A 22188-nucleotide genomic window follows, 5' to 3' on the forward strand; every position below is an offset into this window, starting at 1 on the left:
TTGTGGATGACCTATATTAAAGCTTGAATGGAGGGAATTTGTGAATGAAAATAAGTAATGAAGGAGGTGGACTCTTCTGACTCTGCTAGACCTCTTAGCAGCATTCCATAGCATTGATCATGCCATCTTTTGAGTTGCATACAAGATATTTTGATTGGAGGCCCTGTGTGGTAGCTGTCCCCAATCAATTGTAATGGGGAATAATAGGGTGAGACTTTGGCAACTCCAGTATCCAGTATGAGGTGCCCCAAGGCTTGGTCCTCCCCCATTTTATTCAATGTCTACACAAAACCCCTGAGACATTGACTGCCTGCCTGCCTGCCTGCCTACCTACCTACCTACCTACCTACCTACCTACCTACCTACCTACTTATCCACCTATCTGTCCGTCCATCCATCCATCCATCCATCCATCCATCCATCCATCCATCCATCTATCTATCTATCTATCTATCTATCTATCTATCTATCTATCTATCTATCGATCATATCTATCTGGTATGGGGTAGTCCTTGATTAAGGATGGCCAGTTCCAATTCATCAGATTAATGCTTCTCTTGTGAGAGGTGCTTTGGCTAGCTGTAGGTTTTGGAGTATGATTGGAAGTACTGGTTATTTCAAGAATTTCTCCTAGACTTATGGCTCCCATTGGAAGAGCATGTGGCAATTATGACCAGGGAGTCTTTGCACAAATTTATCTTATGTGACATGTGTACAAGAGATTAATCAAGAGATTTGCTCACTAGGCATGCATAAGTGCACAGTCGTGCCTACCGATTGTGCCTACTGACTATATATAAATAATATATATATAAAATAGTCACTTTCTGATTAGATTTCTCTTCTGCAGTGTGCCCTGCATGGGCTTCCAGGTCATCTGGAAGCTACAATTGATCCAGAAGGCAGCAATGTGTGCAAAGTTTCCGAGTGTCAGGTGGATTTGAATGGGAGAAAAAATACCAATGCTATGAAGTCCTTACTCCCCTCCCAGTTGCATATTTACAAATCGGCAAATTGACTGAAGTATTCACACAGTGTAAGAGTTAACTACAAATTGCTAAAAGGAATAAACATTCACTTCAGTACCCATTATATTCCAAGCCAGCACAACTGTCATTTTAAATTTAATTCTGTATTACTTAGCTGTCTAAAACTTTGCATGTAAGTGACAAGAGTTATCCCCCGCCCCCTTTTCCTTTTTGTTATGGGGAAAATCACTTTTTTTTGCCTCCTACACACGGGATAAAATGTCATAGTTCTGCTCTGCATTAAGAAGTATGGAAAATAAATAACTGTTATTGGTTGTTTTTTTTAAATCTTCCATTAAAGTGTAGACATAGTTTAAGAAAGAGAGAAAGGGGAAAAAACATTTTAATGCAACTTTGATTATACATCCAAATTAACATGATAATAAAGTGAAGTGAATTGTCAGAGTTAAAAATCAGTTTGTTTTTATTAAAATAATAACAGTGATTAATTCAAGCCCATCATCCTTTGGAACTAAAGGATAGAAATAACATATAGTTCTCACTTAGATATAATAATTGGGACTGCCAATTCTGTTGCCAAGTGCCACATGCATAAAGTACAACATGATGTGATTTTGCCAACTTATGACAACAGCTGGGGCAGTCCCAGTTCTCTTTGTTAGGTGAATCCTGTGCCATCCCAGCATCCTGTGGTTGTGTGATTACCATCTGTGACCTCCAGCTAACTTCCCCATTGACTTTGTTTGTCAGAAGTGAGCAGGGAAGATTGCAAATGGTGACCACTGAACATGGATTGCTGCCATGTCATAACTGTGAGTCAGTTGCCAAGCATGCAAATCATGATCATATGGCTATGGGGAAACTACAGTGGCTACAACTGTGAGGACCCATTGTAAATTTGTTGAGCACGGTTGTGATTTTGAATCATTGCTGAATTGTTTAGTGAAGACTACCTATAGTGCAGGGGTGCAGGGGTGTCAAACTCAAGGCTTGCTGGCTGGATATGTCCCATGGGGTGCTTAGATCTGGCCTATGGGGCCACCCTGGAAACAGCAAAGGATCAGCTTGTGGTACCTCTGACAGAGAAAATGGGCTTCCGAGCTCCATTTTAGGCTGCAAAAGCCTCCTGCAACCCTATGCCAGCAAAAATGGAGCAACCCTCCTGAGCTCCATTTTCGGTGGCAGAAGGTTGCAGGAGGCCATTGCAGCTGAAAATGGAGCTCTGGAGCCTGTTTTCACTGGCAGAGCACTCGGGCCACCACAGGCACCCCTCGACATGAATGATGTCAAGCTGGCCATGCCCCCCTGGCCACGCTCCCCCAGGTCAAACACAGCCCTGATGCAGCCCTCAATGAAATTGGGTTTGAAACGCCCATCAAAATTCATACGCAGATGGTTGTTGCTATCTCTCATACCATTTGGCCTGCATGCTTTTCATTTTTGTTAAACTAAAATTTATGCTTGGCAACTGAATGTGATGAGTATACCTTCAAGGATTTCATACTACTGGAAAACAAGGAAAGTTTGTGCTTGTTGATTTTGACACTGTGAGAAGTGCAACATATAATGAATTTGGAATATAGATCTCTAAACAAATTTTAGCAGTGTCGCACTCTGGTATTTATCATATTCTTCCAAATGTGTTTGCTTCACTCTTCTATTTATTACCATAATAAATCTGAAATTTCATAAGGCTATCGCTTTAGCCAAGTTCTATAAATTGCCTTCCACAGTCTTCAGTTTTATGAGTTTTCCTATGTACCAATAAAGGTACATAGGAATATTTGTAGCTCATGGCCTAAATGAAGACTCTTTGCTGCTCTCTAAGTTTGGTTGTTTGCTTGCAGACATTTGATTAGATAACATCATCAATGCTAGTAACAAGCAGAGTTTGTCATCAGTTTCTATTCCAGTGGCTTGCCCTGTCAGTGTTGATGGGGGGTACTCCTATGTATGTTCAATTATGGACCACCAGAAACTCAACTGTATCTGGCCATAGGGCTACAATAAACTGATGTTTAATTTTTATTTCCTTGTTTGTATTTGCATTTACTGGCACAAATCTGAATCCCATAAGGTTTCAGGTTCAAATATCCTGCATACAGTCCAATATTTTTTTTCCAGGCATTGAATAAAAATAAGGAATGCTTTTTGAATAACTAGGATATACTTGTAATAAAGAGAATAGAAACTTATTTAATAATGTCCTGATTTTTTTTATTTTACCTTATTTGTTTTTCAATGCATTTTGGCGCCAGTTAGTTGGTTTTATATATAAATCTTGTTTTTCCATTAACGAGGGACTTACCATTAAGCAAATCAGCATGACATTACAGTAATGAATGATGTCCTTTTAATGGATGGGTCGTTAATTTTAATAAATTCTTTGTGCAAAAAGTTGAATAAATTATATATTCACTAACAACAGAACAAGATTTATGTATTGAGGTTCTGGGAATTAGCCTCAGGAATTATTTTTTTTAAAGCATGATTCCTAAATTTATGTTTTCAAAAATAAAAGCCAAATTTTTATTTGTTAGGAAAAAAAGTCTTTGTATTGTGTGTTCTATGCAACCTTATCAAGTATGTTGCAATAATGTCTTCGCTGGAGGAATCTTATGTGTCAGTGAACTTTCATTACAATGTACAGCTATAGGGCAAGTTATGTCAGTTTTTTTATGTACGTTCCAGTGTGGAAATAAAACTAAACAAGGCTGGTGTCAGTACATTATTCAGTGCATGGCTTAGAGTATTTCACACCTTTCTGTGCAATGCATGAAGGTTCAGTGATGCAGCATGAAGAGATTCTTCCAACAGATCTGTTGAAGTGAAAAATTGTCTGGGCCTAAAGTTTTGGAACGAAGTTGTTCAAGTGAAGATACAACTCAATGCAAGCATAGAATACTATACTATTACATTATACAGATTCAGAAATATAGATACAGAGAAGGAATTTATTTTTTTCTCAGCTTGTTAGAATTTCTATTCAACTTTCATAAGTAATGAAAGGCAGATTCAGAAAGCATATCTTTGCATAACATAAATTCTGTTATTATGTATACAACTTGTGGCAGTAGCATGGATGGTTTTAATATAAAAAAGATTGAAGAAATGAATTGAGTACAAGTAGTTCTTGAGTTACGACCATTTAGAGCATATACACCAAGACAAATTCCTTGTGTGTCCAATCACACTTGGCCAATAAAGAATTCTATTCTGTTCTGTTCTATTCTGTTGTTTTGTTCTGTTAGTGACCATTTGAAGTTACAATGGAACCCCTAAAAAAGTGACCCAATTCTGAAGTTCTGATAAAGACCCTTTATCCTGTCTTGATAACCATCAAATGGGAAGAAGTGGTAGCAGCTGTCTTTGCCATTATAACTCTGCCAGTTTGCAAAATTCCATTAAAATCTTACAATAGGAACTCAGTCAGTCTAGAAATTTCATCTATTTGTTTATTTACATTAAAATAGCTGCCCATATTATAATAACAACTTTGGATGATGCACAAAGAACAGTAAACTTCCAACTATAAAATAAAAATCAATAAAAACTCAAGTGATATGAAAACCTTACAAACAGATAACTATATAGATTAATAAGTACTAAGTAAACATGAAACATCTTTTAATGATCCCATAATCCCTTTCAGTGGAGTCTGGGCAACTGAATGGAGCTGAGTGTTTACTGGCCAGATGCCCTTCCTGTCATCAGTGCTGAGTTATATTCAGCAGATATAATCTCAACGTGCCCAGAGAGAGAAATATCTGCCTCTACCCAGGATTGAACTCAGTCTCAAAACTGTGAGGTGAGACCTCCACCACTAGGCCACCTACCTATTTGTTTCAAGTAAACATGAAACAAATGCAGATATACATATAATATATGTATATGTATATTTGCCTATATCTGTAAATAAGTATATGTCTTATATATCCATACTTATAAGCACAATAGTGAGTACTGTTCTTATTATCTTTGAAATTTGAATCTTTATAAAAAAATAATAATTATCCTTTAAGAAGTATCTGTCAAGGTATTTTGAATAGATGTTGAATTTAAGTATTTGCAGTATTCCAGAAAAGAGAAAGAGGAAAAGAAAGATTATCTCTAATTCTCTACATTCCAGACAAATCTTCTGATCCCTTGTGGAGAAGGATGGATATACGCCTGCCTTAATGCAGTTTTGCAAAAAAACTGTATTAATGCAGTTAATTAAAACAGTTTTACAGAAAACATGTTATTAAAATTAGAAAAGAGATGATAATGCATGAGTGAAATAGTCCAAAATCTCCTTTTATTGCTTTATTGCCTTTGGAGAAAAAATGTTCAAAAATACTAAAATATGCATTTCTCCCTGCTATTCTATGCCGCTTTTATAATCTCCTTTGTAAAATAAGTTAAATGCTAAAGCAGATGGGCTTTTAAGCAGATTCGCCTTTTGAATTTGCTCTGCAAAATTATGTAAGGCGTTGATAAAATATATTCTCATTAGAAACTGCTAATTCTCCTTTTAATAATAATAAAAAAAACAGTCTCTCTCCGTAAAGGTGAACTGTATTTTCTTGTATATTTCTTTTATAGGTAATAAAATGCACTGGGAGGGAAAAAACAAAAGGAATATGACTCTTAATGAACAATGTTTTTCAAAGAACTCCATGTTGCTTGTATTACAGTGGAAAAAAATAGGAAAAAATGTGGAATTTTAGCACATTGAATGGCAAGCTAGAAAGTTACTCAGATAAGATATAGTGCCCAGGGTTGGGATTCTACCAGTTCGCACCTATTAGCTAGAACTGGTTGTTAATATTCTAAGCAGTTCGGAGAACCGGTTGTTAGAAGAAATTACTGGCCTAATCCTGTAAGGAAGGCAGGAAGGAAACATTCTGGTGTTGCTTACAGAAACTGCCTCTCCAGTAACCCTTATTACATTCTTGGCAGGACTAGACTTTCTGTCTCAGGAACTTCTCTGGAGTTTTTCCCCACTCCTTTGCTGGTACTTTCTTTGTGTGGAGTGACCATTCAAAGTTACAATGGCACTGAACAAAGTGACTTATGACCATTTTTCACCCTTACGACTGTTGCAGCATCCCTACAGTCATGAGTGGCCAGGTGAGGAGATGCGTGCCTCAATGTGAGTGATATTGAGTTGGCCACACCCAGCCAATAACATGACCACCAAGCCATGCCCACCAATTTAGCCACGCCCACAGAACTAGTTGTTAAAAAGTTTGAATCCCACCCTAACCCTAACCCTGGGTATAGTGTCCCCAAAACATGCTAGAATATAGAATAACAGAGTTGGAAAGGACCTTGGAGGTCTTCTAGTCCAAGCCCCTACTCAGGCAGGAAACCCTATATGATTTCAGACGAATGATTGTCCTCTCCCATCTCTTCTTCAAAATTTCCAGTGATGGAGCATTCACAACTTCTGGAAGAAAGTTGTTCCGCTCATGAATATCTTTGGAGAATAGCTTGACTCCCTCTTCTTTGTGGCTAGGATTTTTCTGCTGATGTTTTATATTCTATTAGGCTCCTATTTCAAAAGTAGGTTTGATCTGAGCCAAAAGTCTATTTCATTATTTAAAACAGGACAGGAACTGCTGAGATGACTTTGGAGGAAGAGTTGTTTAGAAGCTTGCTCTTTTCCTAGTTTTGTCAAGTGCAACTGTGTGTACCTTCACAATCACCTGCTACTTGTGTTGCATGCTTACCATTTGTGCAGCCTGGTTCCTGCAGATTGGGGACCCTTGTTCTAGTAGTGTCTTGCCCTGTTGGTAGGAGTGGAAGTTAGTTCTTTGTTAAAAGTTCTTTGGTTGACTGTTTACTGTTGGCTTGTTTGGCAATACCTTGATTGGAATATTGTTACTTGATTGTTGGTCTGATGTTAATGTTGGAGTTATTCTATGCTCATTTGGGTGCTGATTACTGGTGGGGAGGAGCTTTTGGTCTTTGTTCCCTTTCTAGCTTGTTGGCTATCTCTTTTGCATAGTAGGTAGATATTGCTTGTGTCTATGTGTCTATTGATAGCTAATATGCCAAAGTGGCTTCTAGAAATCCCCTAGGTTTTTGGTCTTGGCTTCATCTAGAAAGGTCACAGTATCCAAACTGAAACTATTATTAAGTCTGTCCATATGATATGAAATTAAAAAAGTTTTCATCGTGTCTTCTGACTGCTAGTTGGTGAATATGGTTTCATTCTGTTGTCCGTCTTCTGCTTAGTTGTTCTATGTAATAGCTTTTTTGCATCCCTTACACTGTATGTTGTAGATGATTCCTGTTTTTCATCTCCTGGGGCTTTTGAGTCTTTTGGTTTACTTAGGATGTTTTGATGTGCTTTAGTTGGAAGGAAGGAAAGAAGTCTAATAATCATAAGAACGTTACACTTGACCTGGCAATCAAATATCTCCAATCCTTCTTCTTAAAATTGTTATCTGCATAATTATCTCACATATAAGGATTTAGGAATCAGGAAGACAGAAAGTTTTTAAAAGTCTCTGTTTGGCTTTGACTTCTTTAGGAAAATGACAGAGAAAGAGGGAACTACACTTGGGATGTCCTCCTGATTGTTTGTGTGGTGTGTTTGAAGATGTTTTTGGAGGCATTTACCTGGGTGGAGTGGACTATTGGAGATTAGAGTGCACCATCTTGGAAGATCGCCATTCCTGTTGATCTATGGCATTTTGCGAGCCACACCTGCTACACCATCCTTGGCTGGCTGCACTGTCCTTGTTATGGACTTGGCAGCAGGTTTCTGGACCTGGTGTCAGCATTTGGACTGTTGTTCTGGAGAGCAATTTGGGCGGCACTGAACACTGCTATGCTGACTGCCTCTGGTGACTGCTGCTGCTTTTTTGCTTCTACTGATGCTTTCTGGATGCTGGGGCTTCTGATTCTGGTCATTTGTTTTACTGAGTGATCTCTTCTATCTACTCATCTGGAGCTTTGAAGCAGAGGTGATATTCAGCAGGTTCTGACCAGTTCTAGAGAACCATTAGCGGAAATTTTGAGTAGTTTGGAAAACTGGGAAATTCCACCTCTGACTGGAGAGTTTACAGTATCCTTCCCCTGCCAGACCCACCAAGACATGCCCCACAGAACCGGTAGTAAGAAAATTTGAATCCCACCACTGCTTTGAAGGTGTGAGTGGTGAGACAGACAGACAGACAGATTGGAGTGGAGTGGAGTATCAGTCTACTATGGACCCTTTTCCCCCATGAAGGCAAGTGATAGGGGAATGAAGGAGGCCTCTACAACTTGTGGAAGTAGCAGAGGGAGAGAGAGAGAGAGAAAGAGACAGAGAGAGAGAGAGAGAGAGATTGATTGTTTCTGTGCACAAATATGTTGTAGCATAGGTGAGATCTTGTATTATGCAGGGAGATGGTGCCTGGGTGAGGCTGCTTAGAGATAGTTTAGCTAAAGTTCTTTGAAGTGCTCAGCATCTCTTCCAAGGGGTTGATTGGAAAAGGCAGTGGAAGGTGTCATTGGAAAAGTGGAGGTGGGCTATAGTAGTGGTTGCCAACCAGTGGGCCAGGGACCACCGGTGGTCTGCAAGAAAATTTTGGTGGTCCGCAGAGAAATGCCACCCACAAAGCACCCCCCAAAGCAATTAATCCAGGCTGTGTGGGAACACAAGGCTGCACCACCCACATGGCCCATGGGAACACAAGGCTTGCATCACTTGCATTGTGAGCAACATGAGGTATGAGGGAAGGGGGGAAACAGCGGAGGGGAGGAACTTGCCCCACTCGCCCCACTTGCCTTGCCTGGCCACTGGGCTGCTTCTTTCTTCTTCTGCTTTTGGCTGCACACAAGGAAAGCAGCAAAAGTCTTTCTTTTTCTCCCCCAAACTCCGCCAGAAATGAATCTTTGTGGCCCTGCAAGGCATCCTGCTCCAAGAGGCTGTGCCGCAAAGACTCATTTCTGGTGGAGTTTGGGGGAGAGAAAGAAAGACTTCTGCTGCTTCTGCTGCTTTCCTTGCATGAAGCCAATAGTCTCTCTCTCTCTCTCTCTCTCTCCCTCTCCCTCTCCCTCTCCCTCCCTCCCTCCGTCCCCCTGAGAACGGAGCTGGAGACAATATCCTGCAATCCCAAATAAAGAATGATCAATCAGTAGGAAAACAGGGTGGGGAATTTTCCTGCAGACTTTTGTTGGGATTTTCCCAGGGTCCCTGGTCCACGGGATTTAAAATTATGAGTTTGGTGGTCCCTTAAATCCAAAAGGTTGGCAACTCCTGGGCTGTAGTAATACTGTTAATGGGCATGGCAAGATCTGGTGGGAGACAAAGAAGAGACCACTCTTGGGGAATGTGGGACTGTTATCTTACACCAGATATGCATTTGGGTTCCTTGGTTTCAATCCCAGAATTCTTTCAGTGGCCCCAGTAATATTCTACAGTGGCTTCATGAATGCAGTAGATGTTTACTCTCTCCTTTACATTTCGTTTTATATTTTAATAATAATTAGTTTTATATTTTTAATAATGAGTGTTTTAAATATATTTATTGTTTTACTTATTGTTGCATTCCAGCCTTGGGCAGCCATATAAATTTGATGAATGAATGAATAAAGTCTGCTCTCATCTTCATAGCTTAATTTGGCTATGTAGCTTATGTCACAGAAGGCACTCTTGTAATTGAAAGCATTATGTACTGATCTGAATAACTGCTCATTTCCAGCTTCATTTAAAGAGGAAGAAAGTAAAATCAAATAAAAGGCTTTGACTCAGGAGAAAAGTCTAACACAAAATGAGGCACCGAGGTGATTCTGAGTATCTTCTGAGTTTAGGAACTCATGTTGAATTCTGAGGTCCATACTACAGGCTATATGTTTTCTGTATGTGGTGAATAGAACTGTAATGTGCTTTATGTTACACTGTCCTTGAAAATACAACTTCCAGAAATAGTTCACAGAGATCTGAGAACATCAGGGTTGAAAGAGCTGTAATGATCACCTGTTTGTTTCCAGCCAAATTCAAGATACTGGTAAGCAAAGGATCCAGGGAGATATAGAAACACTTCTCATTGTTTTGGTCTAAGAACATTCTGAGATTTAAAGAACACTTGTTTTTTCCCTACAGTTCCCACTATATCTGTGTCGGTAAACCTTTGGCATATGTGCCGGAAGTGGCACGCAGAACCATTTCTCCGGGCACACCAGCCATCACCCATTGCCAGCTGGTCTTTGCATGTGTGGGAGTGCCAGAAACTGGAGTGCATGTGCGTCGGGAAGCTGAGTTTCTTATTTCCAGTGTGCACATGCATGCTGAGAGGCTGGCCTCCTTGAGCGCATGCATGCTGGAAACAGGGAGACCAGGTGGCCAGTGTGCATGCATGCATCGGAAAGAAGAAGCTCGGGTTCCCGGTGTGCACAAGCACCGGGGAGCTGCTCTTTCAGTTTCCGGCACTCCCACGCACACACGCTCCCATTTCGGCACTTAGCACTGCAAAGGTTCGCCAACACTGCTCAATATAGTGACATATTAGACACATGTCTTTATGGGGACATGAATGGACAATATATTCCTGTAAGAAATGCCTCAGATTTATTTAAGAGCTGGATGTATTCATCAGTCATTGACTGCCAAGAGATAGTATCTGTATTTTTTGGAGTTTAATTTGTTTTGGGTCTAATTAATCTGTTATCGTTCCTGTTGATTGAGAGCTATTGTTGCTTTAATTTTGATGAGTTAGCTTGTTATGTTAAGGATGGGTTATCCTCCCAAATACTTAAAAGCATGTACAGGAAGTCCTTGACTTACAACAATTCATTTAGTGACTGTTCAAAGTTACAACAGCACTGGAAAAAATGACATATGACCGTTTCCCACACTTATGACCGTTCCAGCATCTCCATGGATACGTGATCAAAATTCAGACACTTTGGCATCTGACTCATAGTTATGACGGTTGCAGTGTCCTGAGGTCATGTGCTTCCCTTTTGTGACCTTCTGACCAGCAAAGTCAATGGGGAAGCCAGATTCACTTAATAACCGTGTTACTAGCCTATCAACTGCAGTGATTCACTTAACAACCAGGGCAGAACTCACTTAACAAATGTCTCACTTGACAACAGAAATTGTGCTCATAAGTCAAGGACTACCTGCACTGTAAATCTTCCTTGCTTCACAAGGTGATGAGGCATTTGCTATCTATTCTAAGTGATTTTTGTTGCTATTTTTAATGTATTGCAAGTCAAAAACTTTTTCAGAACTAAACCACGATTCAGAAATCTGGTTGTGAGTTTTTCTTTAAGTTATTCAACAATGCAGGATGATTTCATAAGGAAATAATATGTTTTCATATGTGAGGATGACTGAAGGGGCCTCAGAAGAAAGAATTAGGCTCTTCGGATCAAACCATATTTTCAGAAGTTACTTCAAAACTAGTGTATTGGAAAAACGGAGGTTCTCTGTAGAAGTTTCATACCATCTTAGTGTTTACTGCCTCTCTCAGAGTTGTATAAAATTATAATTGATTTGTGGTTCCAAATTGCCTAATATTAATCAGCTTGAAATTGATCGCAAGCCTCTTTGTTAGTTAAAGAATGTGGCATTACAAACTGCATGCACATTTATTCCAGCCCTTAAATCCATGTGTCCAGTTTTAGAAAAGTGAAATTAAATGCAAAAATTCAGCAAATGATATCATAAATATCCGGTTAATCAGTATTTTACCTGCCATCTTGGGAAACTATAAATTACTTGTGTATTTTTTTTTTACATGTCTCTGGCAACTATTAATATATGCACAGTAACTTTTAAAACATGTAGTTATTATTCTGCCTATATTAATTCTTTCATACTAATGATTTATTTTTCATTTTCTCCAGGCTATAGACCTGAAGTTAACTGGAATTGATTTATAAGTGGGGAATCTGTATTAAATGGATGCTCTCTTCATCTTGCTACAGTGGAAAACTGAATTGTCAATCGAATGTAGCCTGATAAATAGGACTCAGAAGATGCTGTATCAGCAAGAATGAAATCACTGGAAGATATCATACAAAGAGCCTTTTGGGTATTCTCAGACTTATTTGATTTTTGATTTTTCTGGTTTCTGTGGGAGTGGGAAAACCTCCTTTCTGCCTTGCTGGATACAAATCACCTTGTTTTAACCATAGATGTACAACTCATGTGGGACCATGGCTTTCCCAATATCTGTATGGCTGAACTGTGTGTGGAGGGCAACACAAGCTCGCTTGTTGCACATGGGATTGGATGTCACATTTACTTTTTGTGTACTTGGATTCTTGATTCACACGGCCGCTGTGTCATCCCAAAAGTTGGATGATATTGACCCTGTGGTGACCACCAATTTTGGAAAGCTGAGGGGGATGAAGAAGGAATTGAACAATGAAATTTTGGGGCCAGTGATCGAGTTTCTTGGAGTTCCTTATGCTGCCCCACCTATTGGAGAACACCGATTTCAACCGCCTGAGCCACCTATTCCATGGCCAGACATAAAAAATGCAACACAATTTGCACCAGTATGTCCTCAAAACATCATCGAGGGAAGATTACCAGAAGTCATGCTTCCTGTTTGGTTTACGAATAACTTGGATATAGTTTCTACTTTCGTACAGGATCAGAATGAAGACTGCCTCTATTTGAATATATATGTCCCAACTGAAGATGGTGAGTTACTTACTTAAGGAGCAGGGGAAACTTTTGTTTACTTTTCTGTTTGATATTTCTTTAAATGATGAAACCATGTGTATTGGTAGCCAGCACGCCTTTTTCTGTCTGCATGCCAATTTCTTTCCCTTGGTTTTTTTTTTTTTTTAACCTGTGTGCATGTGGCTTTTCTATGTATGCATCAGTACCTAGCCAGTGCTATCCTTATTCTTCTCTTAGTCTAGACTCCTTTTCAGCACGCTTATCCTTAGGTCAAAGTTGGTACCTAATTCTCATTCCCATTGACTCCTGAGAAAGATGCATCAACATCTCGATCCATTGCATGGATAGGCAAGAAGGAGATTCTTCTGCACTCAAACGATACATATAATAAGCAGCCCATATCGAAGCTAATGGTATTGCATGCTCCTACTGTCTATCATTGGAGCTCCATGTTATTTTCTAGTCTTCTATTCATTTTTCAGTCAAAAGAATATCCAAGGAATGTGCCAGAAAACCCGGCAAGAAAATTTGTAGAAAAGGAGGTATGTATAAAAGTGGACACAAATGAATCCTGGGTTGGAAAAACAAAACAAAACAAAAACTAAACTGTTCAAAACCATAGGGAGGAACATCACCATCTTAAAAGACAATTAGGTTGTTGCTGTTGATGGTGGTGGTACAGAAAGAAGAAATTGTTCATAATTAATAGGGTTGGAAACCAGTGAAATAGGACAAATATTTTAAAAACAAGAGAATTAAACAAAATTTCCTTTCACCTTCTGAAACATTAATGCATAGGGTATTGGAGAGTTGTTTGCATGTAATCATCCGATAAAGAAGTAGAGTTCAGTGGTAATGTGTGTTTTTCACATGTAGAGACAGTGACTTAGTAGAGAGTTTAATGAGCTGAAGCTTTTATAGCCTTGATTCCCTTGAATGCAACAGAGACGATTTTTGTAGTTGCTTTATAAAATTACTCTCTTTTTCCCCCTCCTGGGTATCTGATTAAAAGACTGAATGCTGTTTCCAAAGAGATAGAATTATAGTTACTTTCTTCTGGCAGAAGACAAAGTATGGATTGCAAAGTAATTATTTTGTTTACAAGGTTTATTATTTCATATCATTTTACTGAAAGTGTACATCACACCTCATATTGGTTTTATATTTCTAGTAACACACAGTTTTGTATTGGATATCGCAAATGGAGATATATTGGACTATCATCAATTGACAAATGTTTTCAGATTAGGTGGGGTTTTTTTTTTTTTTTTGAGGCATTATAGTGAAGATTCTGAATTTGTTTTCCCTTGTATTTTCCATTTTGTTTAGCTTTGCAGTCCTAATTGTTTACCAAAACAAAGTATTCTGACAATCAGTTAGAAACCTGAGCATTCAGTTAAAACTTTATGGCAATATCACATTCTTCAACTATCACCAATACAATCATACCTTTGACAAGGATCATTTGACGAGCCATTGACATAATTTGCTATTTTGTGATCATTTTTTTCTTTGCTTTGCAAATCTATTCAGTGAAAAACAAAATGATGTAATTCAATTTTATTTCTTCAATCAATAGTTTTGGAAACACTCATAGCTTTTGCTATTTTACTTTTAATTTCACAAATGTTAAAAATGGAACCTGTCAACATTTGAGTTGAACTGAAAGAAAATTCATGAGTTTTCCATTTGTATTGATAGGGTTTAGGTGATTGTTTGGTTTATGAAGCTGGGAATAACTTTGGGAGGAAAATACTCTTCCTTAATTCCTTTTTATCATGAATTGCATCCAGTAAGAAAATCCTGGCTTATATTAATAAGATTGCTTGTTTGTAGTTTTTTAACCATCACTAAACTAAAGTTTGAAGTAGGATATAATGCTACATAATACCACAATTAATTAATGGTAGTTTACTATCCAAGGTAGATGAATGCATAGATTCACTACTTCATAAGCTTATAACACCCCAAATAATTTCAGTAAATTTTACTTTATGCATAAGATGTAGAAATTTGAGGTGAATTAAAGAAGAGCGCTGTAGAATATAATTACACAGACACTGCATTAAAAAAACAATTATAACCATGTTAAATGCCAGTCAAGCACCATAATACATTCTGTATTCTGTGAAATTTGAAAGAGTTGTTCCAACATTAAGACCTAAGAGAGTTTGCTTGTTTACTGATTAAAATCAAACATTGTAACAATGATGCAACATTAGATTAATATGATTACCTTTGGATTGTGCACTTAATTTTTTTTCAGAAAACAGAAGGGAAAAATATTCTATATTTGTTTCAAAGACCCTTCCCATCCGCTGCTTCAAAATTGTTCTTCCATTAAGATTTTTTTTTAAAAAAAATGGATCTAGAAATGAGAATGGAGGTTGATTATTCCTCTCATTCTTTCAGTGTTGCTAAAGTTGTAGACTTTACCTTAATTTGCACTTTCTTTCTTAACTAGTAGAGTCTACAGAGAGCTATATCAGACACAATATACCATTAACCTATTAACTTGAATTAGCTTATTTTCTAGGTTTATACAGTACATTGAATCATATACTAACTATACAGGCTGGACATTGCAATGGGCTAAGTCATAAAAAAACAAGCTGTGGTTAAAACTTTCTAAGAGATTAGCACGTTTATCTAAATTTTGTGCAATGTTTAGCAATTTAAACCAGCTGTTTTGATATCCTTATCCTGAATGAATAAGTAGACACATCCCTAATCTTCTTTAGAAGACTGATCAGAATCCTGTGGACATGGATTCCCAGGAGAGTAAAGGATGCATTCTATAGGAGTAAGATGCAACTCTGTCAAAGTATTATGTGTGAGAGAAAGAAGGTGAAGACAGACCCTTCCTAACAATTCATAGACTGTATTGTAGATGCAGATAGTAGAACCTTCAGTCTGCAAGACTGATCTCAGGCACCAAACCAAGTGCGACATATGCCTTTTCTTCCAAATTGAGTTATTTATTACTTCATACCTATACTTATAATCTTGCGTGGGAATGTACCTCCTTTCTGCATTTCATCATGCATACAGATCATCAATGTGCAGGAAAAACTGACTGAGTTGAGATCCTTTTCCTGCAGAAATGACCTCTCTATATTGCTACAAACACTGGTTGACTTTTCATATAGAATTAATATATAGACAGGGATTGTCAAACTCAATTTCATTGAGGGCCACATCAGGGTTATGGTTGACCTCGGGGGACTGGGCAGGCATGGACAACTGGGTGGGCATGACCAGCTTGATGCCACTCATTGGGCGTGGCCAATTGGGTGGGCATGGCCAGCTTGACGCCACTCCCCAAACTGCTGGCATGTTTCCTCTTTGCATTGGGTAGACCAGGCCAAAGCTATGCTGGCCTGATAGCATTGGGTAGACTCAGGAGTGGGATTCAATTGGTGTTGCTACCAGTTGATACCAGTTCAACTGTTCAGTGATTACATTTTGTGCACGTGTACTACAACTTAAGCTGATAAGCACTGTGCACAGGTCTGCAGCATTTGAAAAGCCTCTTTTCCTCTGCTTTTTCAACCTCAGCTGTGCCGCACAAAGCAACTGCGGTTGAAAAAGCAGGAAATAAAGGTCAGGTAAGAGCCCAGGTGGGGTGGGTGGGCCAAACAGCAGCAGACACAGAACCATTTCTGTATCTGCTGCTCTTCAGAGCTACCGGTTCTATAGAGCCAGGAAGAACCGGTAGCATCCCACCCCTGGGTAGACCGGGATGAAGCCACATGGGTAGATCAGGCCGGCCTCATAGGCAGGATCCAATCACATCGCAGGCCAGATCCAGCTCCGATCCTTGAGTTTGACACCCATGATATAGACAGTTGATGTATAAGTACATTACATAGTGAGATGATTCCATATTGTCTTCCTTGCTCTCTTACTCAGACCTGGAAGCTACTATAGGGGTAAATGTCACCATTCAGATGTGGAACCTATGGGGAGATGTCAGTAGAACCCCCTCTCTGGTTTAAAACAGTGATGCTAAAGGTCCGTTAGTGTCTGTGGCAAAAAGTTCAATTGATAAATGACATTTTAGTTATTCCAGAGTCTCCCACTTCTGTTGCATTGTGTTGTGTTCTAAAGGGCTGCCAAAATGGAGGAACTGTCTTACTAGCTTACAGTGACCATACATTCTTTAATATGAAGGAGAACTGTGGATTCGGATTTATCTGTGTTTTGAAACCTCATTTTGTCCTCAATTTACGACCAGAATTGAGCGAAAGTTGCTAAGTGAGACAATTGTTAAGTGAATTTTGCCTGATTGATGACCTTTCTTGCCACAGTTGTTAAGCGAATCTCTTCCGTTGTTCAGTTAGTAACACGGTTGTTAAATGAATCTGGCTTCCCCATTCTTTCCTTGTCAGAAAGTTACAAAAGATGATCACATGATCTCGGAATACTGCAACTGTCATCAATAGGAACCACTTGCCAAGCATCTGAATTTTGATCATGTGACTATGGGGATGCTTCAATGGTCATAAGTGTAAAAAAGTCAGCTACTTCTGCTGACTGCCAGCTGCCTGTAAATTGGCAGTTCGAATCTCACCAGGGCCAAGGTTGACTCAGCTTTCCATCCTTCCGAGGTGGGTAAAATGAGGACCTAAATTGTTGGGGGCAATAATGCTGATTCTGTAAACCACTTTGAGAGGGCTGTAAAGCACTGTGAAGTGGTATATAAGTCTAAGTGTTATTGCTGTAAGTCACATTTTTCAATGCCATTGCAAATTCACTCACTAAATGAACTGTTGTAAGTAGAGAACCATTTGTATTTTGATCATTTAACTTTTATTGTACAAATGGTACCACAAAATACAGTCTTTCACATTCATGTGAAAAATAGAGAATTTGAATCTTTTTAAAAAAATAAATAAATGTACATGTTCTATTTTACATTAGGTACTGCATTTTATCAGAATATGCATTTTTGTAACTTTTTTTTTGGCTTTGCTCTTGAATTTACTTTTGTAAAGCAAACCTATAAACAATTAAGATTTTTTATTCTTACGAACTCTTTCAGATTTGACTTTTTTCAGGTTTGTCCTTTATTTTTTCCAAGAGAAGTGGTCACAGTAAGCTAACTACAAAAGGAGTTATTATTCTAAAATATTTGATATGTGATCGGCCAGCCATTATCTGATATAGTTTTTAAATTAGTTTGTGCTAGTTTTATATCTATTGTATTCTAGAGGATAGCTTAATGCTAAAAGTATTACATTCTTCAGAATAACTCTGGTGTCAATGTTACATTCTTAGTGTGATAATATCCTATAATCCTCCTTCATTTTTCCACTTGAGCTGTGTTTGTTCTGGGATTATAGCTTTGTACTTTCTATTTGTCCATCTATTTACTCCGTGCTGGTCATTGACTGAATAAAGGTTACTAGACTTAAGCATTTCCTACCACCTTACTTAGGGTGTATGACAATTTGCTGCAGCCAACTGGCCATGGCCAACTTGCAGGACAAGTTATTAGAGGACAAGAGTTACACTAATATCAAAGAAATGGTGGAATAGAATAATTAAAGAAAGGATGGAAAAGGAGGTACAGAATGAAATGTGAATGACAAAAAATAAAATAATTTTGTATGAATTTTAAATAATTAAATTGAATTGTTAAATTCTCCCACGGTGAGTTGGCTATGGCAACCAGTTGGTCACAGCGAGTTAGCTGCGGCAAGTTGTCCCATTTCATTTGGTATTTATTACATGATTAATATCATTTGCAGATACAGCAAAATATTAATAACATCTTTTTCAACATTTTTTACAAAATTTAAGAATGGGAAAGAGAGCAGGAAGTAGTCTTCTCCTATTTTCATTGGTGTCCCCTAATTGATCTCAATCCTCACCTAACTGAATAGGTTAGGATTGAGAGTACTATGGTAGGCTTCCCATCACTTTCAATAACAGCCCGATATTTATTTATTTATTTATTTGAATTTATATTGCTGCCTGTTAAGAATGTAAGTCACCTAACAGTTGGGTTGGAAAATATATAAACCAGGATTGACATTTAATACTGTCTCTTTAAGGGAATGCTAAAATTGTAATTGGGTGTAGTTCCTCAAATGGCCATAAGATGGAGCCAGAAACCTGGGTTGTTCTCTCCTATTGTTGAGAATATTGCTGTTCCTGCATTTCCCTATTGAGTATTGCTGATCAGAGTTCTTCTTGGATTTGATGTAAGTCTGTTACTGAACTGTTTATGATACTGGACTTTGTTATTGGATTATCTCTGGACTGAAAACTGACTGCTGTAATCATGTATGACTTGGACTGCTTGATGGCCTTTGCTTAACCGTTTACTGGAAGTAAAAACCTACATTTTACTATACAGTGTATCTGTGTGCTGGTTGTGTGTTATTCTTCACCACTCTCACTACATCTCCCTGTGTGCGCTCATTCTTCTAATGGGGAATTACCTCAACACTGCTATTCACCAATGGTGACTCGAGGCGGCTTACACAATATAAAACCATATTTAACATAAAAAAATAAAATACAATAAAAAAAACAATAAAAACTAACAAAAAGAATCAAATAAATTTATAAAGTACAATAAAACAAAATCTGGAAAAAATAGAAAAAAAATAAAAATTACCCCCAACTCCCATCCACCCCGCCCTGACAACAGCAGATCACATGAGCCATTTGATGGGCTCCATCCCACTCTGGGTTCCCCAGGCCCACTGACAGAACCAGGTCTTCAGTGTCTTCCGGAAGAGTGCTAGAGTAGGAGACATTCTAATCTCTGGGAGGGGATGATGTTCCAGAGAGAGGGAGCCACCACAGAGAAGGCCCTTAGATGACTTATCCTTAGATGACTTTCTGAATTTCTGTGTAGATTCAGAGATGGCATTGTTTGATGTCTCTAACATTCCCTACTTTTCATTATTTATTTATTTTTATTATAAAAATACAACACAGTGCATCTGTTCTGACATTACAATTGTTATGCATATTTAAATTTTACTTCACCATTTACAATCCTCTTGTTTGATACATTATTTACTAATTATTATAGAATAGAATAGAATAGAATAGAATAGAATAGAATAGAATTCTTTTTTTATTGGCCAAGTGTGATTGGACACACAAGGAATTTGTCTTGGTGCAAATGCTCTCTGTGTACATAAAAGAAAAGATACATTCATCAAGAGTGAAGAATCCTCAGGTACAACACTTAATGATAATCATAATAGCTACTTATGTTCTGACCTTGCCTTCTTTTATGCAACCACTGATATAATTTTTTGTGTGCTGAACAACGGAGACCCAATACTGGAGATTTTTAAGAAGAGATTGGACAACCATTTGTCTGAAATCGTATAGAATTTCATCAGGGGGTTAGATTAGAAGACCTTCAAGATCCCTTCCAATTCTGTTATTCTGTTATATTAATCTGTTCTGGTAATACTGTACATTTCATGTTGCCATGGCTTTAATTTCTGACATATGGCATAATTATTCTCTCATTGGGTTTCTAAAATAGACATAATGTATACAGCTATTCTGAAGTAAGTTCTAAGTTCAAAGGTGAACCTTCATTATGAGAAACCTTCAGATGAATTTAGAAGTTATCGTAGGGGTCTTCAAACTTGACAGCTTTAAGACTTATGGACTTCAATTCCCAGAATTCCTCTTCCAGTCATGTTAGCTCAGGAAAAGTTGAAGTCCACAAGTCTTAAAGCTGTCAAGTTTGAAGACCCTTGAGTTATTGGCTGTACAAAAGCAATAATTGCAATCTCGTAAAAGGAAAATGTACGGCTCCATCTGTTCAATGGACTGAAGACCTAATTACATTTGTCAGTTATGAGCAGATTGTCTATCGATGTAGATTTTGTATAGACAAGTACAAGTAGTCCTTCACTTATGACCACATTTGGGATCATAATTTCTGTTACTAAGCAAGGCAGTTAAGGGTTTTTTTTTGTTTTTCTTTTTAACTTTGCTTTAATTAAAGCACTCTCTGTGTGCTTTTCCCCCACTTGGACAATGTGTATGTTACCATGACTATTATTTTTTTGCGTGTGTTTTCCTTTTTCCTTTTTATGTATATTAGCATTTAATGAAATGCAATAAAAATATTTTTTTTTAAAAAAAAAACCCTGCAGCCTTGTAGGTATCCTGCAACTGCTATTTGCCCACCTTCCACATAGCATAAGCTATTTTAGACTCATGAATAAAATGTTTAGAGAAAGTTGTGGCTACCCTGAGGTTTTCTGACTATATTAATAAATTTTAAAATACCGTCCTTATAAAAATGGCCGGTTGTAGCTTCAGAGGCACTATAGAGAATGCTGGCCAAGCTCTAGCAGCTTCTCCAAGGATAATAAGTTCCATTCATTTCTGGGAGACTTAATTTTCCTGCAGCCCTTTCTTTGTACGTGGGATTATGAAGATGCCATTTACTGCCTTTGAGGTTTGCAGATGACCAGAACAATGTGTGTCCAGGGAAATCAGGAGGCTCTTTGGAACAATACCCACTCTGCACTGCTCTATCCACTTTGAATGAAAAGGACTGCAGCAATTTACATGCCTCAGCTAATGTGCATTGCAGCCGAGTTCTTCTTAGCTGTTGTGCTGTTTATCAAGCATGTGTAATTAGCTGAGTGACTTTTGCCTCCTATTACTAAGCATTGATTTCACATAGTCATAAATAAAGAGGTGAGGCTTTATCATTTTTAAAGGTACAAAAGCCAATCAGACTATATTTTTTAATGCCCCAGAGATATCAGCATGTTGATAAAGAGGTATCAACCTATAGGTGCAGAGATGGCCAAATTAACCGCTTTAATCAAAGAAAAGAACACATTCAATTTTGTTTCTTACTCAGAAGCTGCTTTTAGATTTTGTGCTTGAGACAGAAAAAAGTGAAATTCTGATTGGGGATTTGTTGAGTAGATAAGCTTGTTATAGAAATGTCTATCCTAAGCAAAAGTAAAAAAGTTGAGACTGCAATGTTAATAACTTTATTCCACTGTGCTGAAAAAACTTGGAAGTTAACGTATTTTATTCTGTTTTTCTCTTCATCCCACACGTTTCTGTTCTCCTTTCCCCCAATCTTTATTTTTACTTGTATTTTTTATTTTGATCACATACACACACATATACACAAAGAGATATCTGTTGTTTAGTCACTGGTGAATTTGGACTGTGGAGCAATGAAGAAGTTTGACTTCTAAATGATCTTCTAACTTTCTTGAGTCCATTTAATGCTATGTTGAATATTTGCTACTGACCTTTGATTCATTGAACGGTGTGGGGGAATAAAATGTGCTGTCTATTTTAAGACTTAGGCAAGAATAATCGCATTTATGGCATGATAGCATGAAATTCCATCTTCATTCAGGTTGCTTCACCTAGAATCCATTTTGTGTGTGTGTGTGTGTGTGTGTGTGTGTGTGTGTGTGTGTGTGTGCTTTAATGAAGAAAAAATAAATAAAAAATAAGAACTGTAATTAGATTCCTGGAGTAATAAGTGTGAAACATGTTTCATCTTGGTTTTGGATGAAAGTATACATAGGAAATTTCATAATTTCCAAGAAATTAATA

At 37.9% G+C, this 22188-nt stretch overlaps 1 protein-coding gene across 2 annotated transcripts in view; it reads left to right on the forward strand.

Moving 5' to 3' along the window:
- The window catches only part of NLGN1 (neuroligin 1), a 549479-nt gene that overhangs the window by 31397 nt on the left and 495894 nt on the right, over positions 1–22188 (forward strand). For both annotated transcript variants that reach the window (XM_087933470.1, XM_087933471.1), the window contains exon 2: positions 11820–12624. In XM_087933470.1, the coding sequence (XP_087789596.1) occupies positions 12111–12624 (514 nt within the window). In that variant the 5' untranslated portion in view covers positions 11820–12110. The remainder of the gene's footprint in view (positions 1–11819; positions 12625–22188) is intronic.

The sequence above is a fragment of the Pseudonaja textilis genome, chromosome 4 (assembly GCF_049901715.1).
Source record: "Pseudonaja textilis isolate UNSWEBS1 chromosome 4, rPseTex1.2, whole genome shotgun sequence".
NCBI classification, from domain to species: domain Eukaryota; kingdom Metazoa; phylum Chordata; class Lepidosauria; order Squamata; family Elapidae; genus Pseudonaja; species Pseudonaja textilis.